Genomic DNA, 10,782 nt, shown 5'->3' on the forward strand with positions numbered 1-10,782 from the left:
TTGAGTTCCAGTCCTGCATCCTTTGGTGATCAACAGCAGTATGAAAATGTAAGCTGAATAAACTCTTTCCTCCCCAACTTGCTTCTTGGTCATGATGTTTGTGCAAGAATAGAAACCCTGACTAAAACAGACATTAATGTAGCAACTAAAACAATTGCATCCACAGGAGGAACCCAGTTTTAATTGTTTGGATTGCTGGCAACAATGAATAGAAATTTCTGTGTTCACTGCAACTGATGGCAGAAATACATGGGAAAACATTAATGTTTTATTAATTGAATGCTAGAAACTTCCCCCAATTTATATTCATTTACAGAACAATTTCAATTTATAATTACAACATAGCTCATATGCTGATGTTATTTATTATTATATTACTATTTATTATTATTGGTTTTATGAGACAATGCTTCTCTGCATGGCCCTGGCTGTCCTGGAACATGCTCAGCAGATCAGACTGGCCATGAACTCAGAGATCCATCTGCCTCTGCCTTCTGAGTGCTGAAGTTAAAGCATGTGCCACTATACTCAGCTTGGTTCCTATAATTTCTGGTTAGCAAAACTAAAATAAACTACAGGGCATTTTGCAGCACAGATCTGTAGTCCCAGTTACTCAAAGGCCTGTAATTACTTAATCAAGAGGATGAGCCAACAGAATCAGAAGTTCAAAAGTTACAGAGAGGGTAGTTCAAGGCCCACCAGGGAAACATAGTTAATTCTCTCTTGTAAGAAAAAGTAGAAAAAAATCTTAAAGAGATGGCAGAGCATTACTTAGCATGCGTGGGGCCCTATGTTTAATCCCCAGTGCTGAGAAAAACCAATACAAACACATCAAACCCAACTCAGATAAACAAACAATCAGAAGGTTGTAAGATAAGCAGAGGCATGAGATGGGGCTCATGAGTACTAGTGGCATTGTTGAAAATACATAGAAGAAGACAGTAACAATTAATGTTATATTTTCTTCCCTGAGCTCTTAAAGCAGTAGCTCTTTTCTTTGAGAAGGAGGCAAGAGGATGAAATTAAAACTCAACAAAAATGAAACAACAACAACTCCTAACTCCACATCCCTGGGCTCCAAATCACAAAGCAAGTTAAAAACCCAATATAGCAACGAGAGAGAGAGAGAGAGAGAGAGAGAGAGAGAGAGAGAGAGAGAGAGAGAGAGAGAGAGAGAGAGAATACGTATGTGTGGTATATGCTTGTGTATATGTTCCTGTGTGTGCATGTGTATAGTGCATGCTTGTGTATGTGTTCCTATATATGCATATGTGTTCTATGCTTGTGTATGTACATATGTGTGTTGTATGCTTGTGTATGTGTTCCTTCCTGTGTGTGTGCATGTGGTGTATGCTTGTGAATGTGTTCCTGTGTGTTGCATGTTTGTGTATATGTTCTTATGTGTGCATATATGTATTGTATGCTTGTATATGAATTCCTGTCTGTGTGTGCCTGCAGTGTATGTTTGTATATGTGTTCTTGTGTGTTCATATGTGTGGTACACACTTGTGTATGTGTTCCTGTGTGAACACATGTATGTGGATCCCAGTGGCAATGTCAGTGAGACATGTCTCTGAGTGACGCTGGAGCTCGCCTACTGGAAAAGACTGACTGGCCCACAAGCCCCAGGGAGCCTCCTGCTCCTACCTCCACAGTGCTAAGATTAAAGTGATGGACACCATACTTGCTTTCTAGAGTAGGAGCTATGGATTGGTTCTTAGGTCATCGAGTTTGCACTGCAACACTTTAGTGACTGAGCCATTTCCCAAGCCCTTAATAAAGAAAACTATATGGAAAGAAATCATCAAAGATAGAATTTCTTTTTTTATTAGATATTTTCTTTATTTACATTTCAAATGTTATCCCCTTTCCTAGTTTCCCCTCCAAAAATCCCCTAGCCCCTTCCCCCTCCCCCTGCTCCCCAACCCACCCACTTTCATTCCTGGTCCTGGCATACCCCTATAGTGGGGCATAAAGCCTTCACAGGACCAAGGACCTCTCCTCCCATTGATGACCAACTAGGCCATCCTCTGCTACATATATAGCTAGAGCCACAAGTTCCACCATGTGTTTTCTTTGATTGATGGAATAGTTCCAAGGAGCTCTGGGGGTACTGGTTAGTTCATATTGATGTTCCTTCTATGGGGCTTCAGACCCCTTCAGGTCCCTGGGTATTTCTCTGCCTCCTTCATTGGGGACCTTGTGCTCTGTTCAATGGATGACGGTGAGCAAAAGACAGAATTTCTAGATAGAAATAGGAGAGGGGTGAACATATCCCACAATGGAAAAACAGAAAAGCACAAAAGAATGAAAAGAAAAAAAAATCAGGGAGGGAAGTGTGGCCAGGTGCTGTGCTGGTAGAGCGGCCACCCTCCTCTTTGTTCCCCAGAACAAAGAGGGAAGCATTGTCTCTAAGAGACACAGCAGCAAGAAGGCTGACCATAAGTCTGAGTCAATAGAGGGGCAGGAGAGCTACCCAGGCTCCCCTGAAATCAGGACTTCCTGCCCTGGTGGAGCAGAGGAATCTAAGTGGGAGCCAAGAACAAGAAACTCAAGCTGGAGAACACACTCTCAGCAGGAGGGAGGCAAGAGAAGATTGGGGATGAGAGTCAGGTATACATATCAGCAGGCACACTGCACCTTCTGAAGGTTGTAGAAGTAGGAGTCTGGATGAATCTTGTTGGGATGGAAAACACAAGTGCAGGTACTGAGGCTAAAAGTTACGAACATTTGGATGGAGGAAAGCTTCTAATGGATTTAATGAATCTAGTATACCCTAACACTTAAGAAAGAAAAGAGATACTGTAAGAAAAGTATAGACCAACACTTTTTTTTCTTTTTTATTATTATTTTCTTTATTTACATTTCAAATGCTATCCCGAAAGTTTCCCATACCCCTCCCCCCACCTCTGTTCCCCTACCCACCCACTCCCACTACTTGGCCCAGGCCTTGCCTTGTGCTAGGTCATATAGAGTTTGGAAGACCAAGGAGCCTCTATTCCCACTGATGGCCGATTAAGACCAACACTTCTTACAAGCATAAATATGAAAGTCACCATAACAATTCTATCAAGCTCAATCATAAAGTATCCCCAGAAAGCAAACTTAGTTTAACCTTTTGAAACAAAATTAATTGGTTTACAGTTTTCATGGACTTATGGGGAGGAAGACATAACTATTTAATCATCTTCATAAACATAGAAAAACCATCTGAAAGAACTCAATACATATTAATGCATTCTAGCAGTTCTCAAGCAAAAAGAAGACAAACAAAATGTAAAGGGGAACAGACAGAAATTGAGAGAAAACAGTTATGAAAACTGTAGCGTCAACATCAGACTAAATGTGAAAGACTACAGGATGCTCCTTGTACCTTGTTAATCCAATCTTGAACTAGTGAGCCTAGTCATTACTCTAAGTGAAGCAAAACAAAATAAGGACATTCAACTTGGCCCAAGAAGTCTGGCCTTTGTCCTCATTTTCTGCAGGACACTTTTGAAGATATAGTTTTATTGATGCCCAAAGTTACAAGGTATGTCTGAGCCTTTGTGACACACTAGAAATTCCAATAAAAAGGCTTACTGTGAGGTTGTCCAAACCAGAAAGACCAACAGTGTAATTTAGATGGGAGCGTTGGTCATATCATTTTAGTTAACTTGGAGATGAAAACCACTTAGGTGGGCAGGAAATCAATCAATTAATGCCCCTCTACAAAAGACCAATAAAACTTGTGTTAAAAATGGTGCTTTGCACATTGTTACCCATCAATACTGGGAAGTAATCGGTCCTACTCTCCAGACTAGGACAAAGAGAAGCTAGTGTTTGGCACTTGTCCAGTTTCTTCCTCTTTGCCTTCTTACTTTGAGGACCTTGATCTGATCTCCCCCCAGCAGTACCTAATTGCTGTGAGCATGAGAGCTTTCAATGAGATCTGTAAGCAGCTGGCATTAGAAAGAATGGTGCTTGTTCTAGTTTTCTCTCTGTCGCTGTAATTAATATTTCAACCAAAAACTCCTCTGAGAAGGAATGGGTTTCTTTCAGCCTACAGTTTTAGGTAATATCATTGAGAGGACTCAGGGCAGGAACTCCAGCAGAAACTGAAGCAGAAACCATGGAGGGATGGTGTCACTGGCTAGCTCACAAGGCTCTGCTCGGCCCACCTGTCTAGGGATAGTGTTGATATCTAGGACTGTTTAGGGAGGCTGGGTTCTCCCACATCAGTCATCAGTCAACCATTCCAGACATGGCCACAGACTAATCTTATTGTGTCAATTCTTTAGTAAAGGGATCCTCTTCCCAGGTGACAAGGCTGTGTCAATTTGACAAGCAACAAAACAAAGCAAAACAAAACAAAACAAAACAAAAAAATCACAACCAACCAACCAACCAACCAACCAAAAAAACCTAGGACACTGTTCCTTTTGGAATCCTTAAGTTTGCAGTTGGCTAAATTTATGTACATACAGTTTGGAAAGTATATATATATACACACACACACACACACACACACACACACACACACACACATACACACTACAACTTACCTGCTTGCCAAACATGAGGATATACTCATTCATTTTAAACATTAATATGCATGTGATATGGGAGATTAGACCCTTACATTTGAAGAAATGATTTGTTTAAAAAGGTCAAAGTATTGGAATATGGGTGAGGTGACATGCTTTTCCAGAAACAGGCTAAGAAGAAATGGATATTCATGAGGGAAATGCATCTTAGGCCTTACCTCACACCAGCCACAAATGTTGATGCAAAAGAAGTTGTAAACCTAAACATAAAACCTAACATTGGAGAATGAAAAGTAGAAAACTTACTCTGCCTTCAGAGAGACAAGTATTACTCAAAGAACACAAACCCTTAAAGAAAATCTGTTACTGGAGTTTCATTCTTTAAGCAATATTATTAAGAAAGCATACAGCTCCATGCCTCATACTGCCAGGAATTATTTCAAGGCCAGATAAGAAATTTTATGATTTCCTACCAGGACATGTAGGAGAATTTTATAATTCAGTATCAAGGCAAACAATTCCATAATGAGTAGATGAAAGACTGAAACAGGTACTTCATAAAAAATACAAGAATGGTGGCAAGCAACTCAGGAAGAGATGTAATATAACCAGTCATTAAGGAAATGGACTCTGAAAACCACATTTATTATACTAGAATGTGTGTGTGTGTGTGTGTGTGTGTGTGTGTGTGTGTGTGTGTGTGTGTATCTCACATGCTCTCAGAGATGGGACACATGGGACTCTCTTGCATTGCTAATGGGAACACACAAAGGACAGGACTCAGCCCTCTGGTCCTTCTACAAGACAACTGGGCAAGCTCTTATAAGCATACAGTTAACATATAACTCAGTAGCTTCATTTGTGAAAACAAATGTCCCCAAAAGAGATTTGTATGTGAATACCCATAGCAACTATTTTCTCTTTGGTACAAAATGGAGACAACCTATATGGTCACCAAATGGTGGATGAATTATTTATTGGGTGTCCATACAATGAAATACTTCTCAGCTGTAACAGGAAACAGACTCTGTGTGTGTGTGTGTGTGTGTGTGTGTGTGTGTGTGTGTGTGTGTGTGTGTGCAAGAACATGGCTCTTCCTCAAATTCTTTATGGTAATTAGAAGACACAATCCTCATTCTGAATGAGTTCCCTTTGTGACCTTCTGGGAAAGGCAAAAGTGACATGACAGAAAATAGACCACGATGTCAGAGTATGGAGTCCAAATAAATCATTATCTTCAATGGTCTCATGGTATTCTAAATTTATAAACCAGGCTCTCCAAAGTGTGAATTTTACAACATGTAATTTATATCTCAAACTTGACTTAAAAACAAAATGGACACCCAATAAACTATGAAAAGATACGTCTGACTGATAGCCTAATGTCTATATTCATGGTCATAAATGTATCCCTGTGAGGCAGCTAGGAAATCAAAGTACCTAATGATCTGACTTTTCACCCCACTGAACACTAAGCATAACGATTTACCACTTACCCTCTGATTTCGACCTGAGCAACTGCAGTGATGTTGATTTGTACACTTGCGAAGTTGCTGTCAGGATTGTCCTTGTTGGAGCTAAAACACAGACATGACACAGTTTCACTATACATTTTCACAATCGTGAGAACCATACTATATATCACAAGAGCAAACCACATTTCCAATTTTATCATTTTGAAAAAACAATGGGATTTAGTCCATTTGTCCATGGAGATCAAGAGCTCTTAGAATCTATACAAGCCAATCAACTCTCCCCAGGGAGGTGCTTCATTTGGAAGCACTACAGAGATGGAAGAAGCTAACACTTTAGTTAGAATAAAGCAAAGGGCACGGAATTGAGTTTGTGTTTCCAACTTCTGCCTAAGACAAACTCTTCTGCTTCTTGGCATATCATGCTCAGTGCTCTTTAGATAGGAAATGACAGCACCATCCACTCCAGATTCTCCACGCTAATAAAATGGAGACCTGACGTGCATGATCCAGGACAGCATATAATCAAGAAAGCTTTTGGGTTTGGCTCTAAAATGCATTACACCATATGTTGTTTTATCAGAATTTTATCTTCTTATGGTTTCTTTCTTAAGTTAATATTAATTTAAAATGTTTTATTATATATAAGAATAGTAATATATAAGTGTTTGCAGTCATCACGTACTTATGGGATATCCATGGCAAGGAACAGGGAGTGTATTAGAAGCCTAGCTACAGCACAGAAAGGCACAAGAAAGCTGGGCATTGCATAAGCAGGCCGCTCAGAGGACGTGCGTGCTTGTGAAATGCATCAAGAGTCTTAAGACAAAGGATGTGAGTTTCAAAATTCCTCTTTGAATGTGGAAGAAAAATTTAAGTTTGCTGCTTTTCTCTCACACAAATATAATTAATTCATCAATTATGAAATTGAGCTTTGTAAAAAGTATACATGTTAAGCAGCTGGGGCTGTAAGGAAAATTAAATAGAACTCCCCAGAGGCTCAAGCTGTGCCTGGGCCTTGGCTACAGCCACCACCCACACTTCGTGCCCCGTTTGTGCTTTCAGCAAAGTCACTCAGAGATGGAACACCACCGTGGGTGGTGGCTGTAATCGGTTTTGTAAGGACAGAAAACCTGCCCTGTGGTCCTCATGAGCACCGCTTGGATATACTGGATAAGCCCTTACTGTGAAGATGGCAACAGGGTAGATAGATTCACACCAGTCTTCTGATGCTTCCCCAGCTCGGGCTTTGGGCTTTGGAATGCGTTGGATAAAATCCTGCTTTTCAACCAGGAGTGCCTTTGAAACATCCTGACCACTTGTATTTACTGATAAGGCAACTTAAAGTCTAAAAACATTAGTAAGAGGTGCAAGCTGGCAGATCGCAGGCTTGTTTCCTGCAGGAGACTTCCCCCTACTAAGCTTGTAATGGAGACTATAGGTACTTCCACACCAAAGCATAAAGCCCAGTTGTGACCATCTATTTTCAGTATTACTACATTTGGGTGTGTGTGTGTGCTTATTTTTCCCTTTTAAAAGAAAGTGTTCAAAAAATTCAGCTACTGAAAATTGTCTTTGAACCTGAGTTTAACATGAGGCTGTAAGAGACAGTTTGGATTTTTAATTTCATCTATTTATTCTTCATTAGTATGGGTGTATCTGAGTGTCCATTTGCCCTAGCATGTAGGTGGCCATCAGAGAATCCCTGTAGCAGCCGGTTATCTCGTGTAAACCATGTAGGCTCTGGGGAACTGAGCTGGAGCATCAAGCTTGGCGGCAGGTACTTCATCTGTGGAGCCATCTCCCTTGAAATTCAGCAAGAGCAGTGGCTGTCATAGAGCAGTTCTTGATCACTTAATGAGACTGCTTCCTTCACAGTATGGCAGTGCCTTCTGTCCTCATAGTGCTGATAACGTCTCCTGGTCAGGAAGGATCTGGCTTCATATATAACTCAGATGCATCCTGGACTTCTTTCCTGGAAGGAAACTTCCTTCACTAATACCATAGCTACACACAAACATGTCATCTAACCTTTGCTGAGAAAGCAACGTCAAGGATGCTTACAAAGGGGTGTGTGTGTGTGTGTGTGTGTGTGTGTGTGTGTGTGTGTGTGTGTGTGTAAAACTGTGTTCTGCTGTTCATGATGGACAGGAAGTCCCGCATACAGATCCAGGGCTTTGAGAGACCATTTAATGCCTTTATTTGGCAATAGGAAATATTTTATGTATATTAATATATGAAGCCAACTTATCTCCTGACTTTAATATATAGAAACAGACATTTGTTGTGGATTGTGGTAAGCAGTACATGGTAGAGTACAGGCTGTGGAGCATTTGATTTAATTTATTTTTGGTTTGAACACATTTAAGAGCCACCTAGGTGAGCTCTTACATCTTTGGAGCTAGCCAGCAAAGCGAACAAATAAACACCTTTCATATACTTTAGTATTTTTGTATGCATCTGTCCCCAAATTCTTTTATTTCTCAAATACTTTGGGGAATTTTATCCCTGATGAATGTGCAAGGGATTTTCCCTGCATTTTTATAATTTTAAAAACAGTTGCAATTGTCTTGAGCAGAAATGGAATATGATTATGACTTGTTTTTAGAAGAAGGTGAAGGTTGATCATTTGGTCATTTCTGATTCCACCAGGTTCAACCCTTCATTGATGAATTCATTGTTTAACTGTGGTCTGCATGGTGGATTCTGGGGAGGCTCACTCCGGACATTACATAGGACCTCTTGTCCCTTTGGCAGGAAAGAGTTTGCATCAGTTCTCCTAGCTAAAAACCAAGAGGGAAGCAATGGGTTTGCTTTGTATCTTAGTCCCGAATGGTCCCCCTAGATGAGGGCTATGTGTTTTTATAAGAGAAGCGTCTTTCCCCAAGTGACATAGGCTTTACGCCTATGAAGAATCAATGTGATCAACATTGATGGGGACACACAGAAGCTTCAGGCTTCTGTCTAAGGTGATATCAACTCTTCACTTTAAGATTTCCTCTCTTTAAGCTTAGTAATACACACTCACAGGGTTTTAAAAGTTGAAGAATTGGGGACCATGTGAATCTTTGGAGAAATATTTATTTTGGAGGATGTGAATAATTGGTTTAATAATCTTTGAATAGAATGAAGAATTATTGAAAGAGAATCAGACCTCATCATTAATATAGGTAAAAAATGTAAAGTTCTTGGAGTTACAGAAAACCACTTACACCCAAGAAGGAGCCAATTATGGTAAGAAAATAACATCTGAGCCAGCTAGAAGACTTCTCTCCCTAGAAAACTGGACCAGGCTTTGAGTGGGGACAGGGAAACAAAGTGCTAACACACTTTAGATCTAATCGGTTACATTCTTATCCTACAGTTTCTCTAAGCCTTATATGGATGTAACTTTCATTGGTGTAAGAAAATAATCTGCCATTCAGGGTCATTATCATAAAATCTATCACACTCTAATATCGCTTCCTCTTATAAGATATTAAGTAAATTACATAGTATTTGAGAACCAAGTAACAGACACCAAGCTTACAGCTATTCATGTGGTTACAGCAAGGGTTCCATAGACTAGGCAAGATATACATTATCATGGAAAGTACCATATGACATCTACATCGATGTTTTTAAAGCTTTTAAAATGCTTGACTAAAAAAGTGAAAAGGCCCATTTGACAGAGCATCTTAATAGTCAGATTTATATTTTTCAATGAGGAATGGTTCACATACAAGACAATTATACTATAATATGTATTTTATATACTAATTATATCACATTATATCTATTTTATTTTCATTTCTTTCAACGAGTCTAGGACCATTAAATTCATTGTACTGAAGCCCATATCTGGGAAATCCCAGCCTGAATGTTTTATTTCTCTGTAGGCCTTTCTGTTCATGAAATATCTCTGGCTACAAAATAACAAACTGAATAGACAATGAAAGGGCAAAGTCATGGCCCTTTGATATTTTAATAGGTCACCCATAGACAGCTGTCTGCATGGCTCAAGGTTGTTAGAGGATGGCCCAGACCGCAAACAGGGCTATATCACCTTGAACAACCACTCAGACCATTCTTAGACTTAGTCCCTTTTGAACATTTAGGAAATCATAGATTTCACTTGCAAGATCTATCTTTTTTCTTCAGATTTTGCCCCAGGGATTAGCCACTGACAGGCAGCTGAATACATATGGTAAGAGAGGGTTCAGTACATAGTATAGTGTAGTACAGTCCTTTACAGTATAGCACAACAGCCCTGTGTCTGGAAGGAAACAAAGTGGAGGTAAATCAGCAGGACTGGGAAGATGTTCAAGACAAAAAGCTAACTTTTACACCCTGACCTATATTATTTAGTCACTTTCAAAAAGCACAATACCAAAAGAGCTGAAATAATTCATAATAATAAAGAAGAATGTGTCTGTGAAAGTCTAGATTCTCATTTTAGGAGAAATTTTAATGTGCAGGCTTTTGGCTACCATGCATATTTTCATTTGAGAACAAGTGATGCCAACAAAGTTGGCGTGTAGAAGTCTAACCTTCTGATTTGGAGATCGAAGTTAATGCTCATATTTGTTTTCTCAAGACGAGGAACAGCAAATCGGAGGCCCAGAGAAAACTAGAAACAAAAAACAACACACATAGGACACAAAGGTATTCACAGGAGGACCCCATACAGTGTGACAGCTTCGCCTTAGTAACCCCTATTTTAACCACCACCACAGCTTTTATCTCCTGTTCTGGATGTTTGGAAGGTAAGAAGAAGTCTGCACTGAGACCACAGGGCCCAAAAG

The 10,782-nt window shown here is 39.8% G+C and overlaps 1 protein-coding gene across 2 annotated transcripts in view; it reads right to left on the reverse strand.

Annotated features, from left to right (window-relative positions):
* Positions 1–10,782, reverse strand: part of Itga8 (integrin subunit alpha 8) — a 182,371-nt gene that overhangs the window by 57,441 nt on the left and 114,148 nt on the right. For both annotated transcript variants that reach the window (XM_021192601.2, XM_029536874.1), the window contains exons 22-23: positions 10,528–10,607; positions 6,023–6,103 (exon numbers count right to left, since the gene is read on the reverse strand). In XM_021192601.2, the coding sequence (XP_021048260.1) occupies positions 6,023–6,103; positions 10,528–10,607 (161 nt within the window). The remainder of the gene's footprint in view (positions 1–6,022; positions 6,104–10,527; positions 10,608–10,782) is intronic.

The sequence above is a fragment of the Mus pahari genome, chromosome 3 (genome assembly GCF_900095145.1).
Source record: "Mus pahari chromosome 3, PAHARI_EIJ_v1.1, whole genome shotgun sequence".
NCBI lineage: Eukaryota > Metazoa > Chordata > Mammalia > Rodentia > Muridae > Mus > Mus pahari.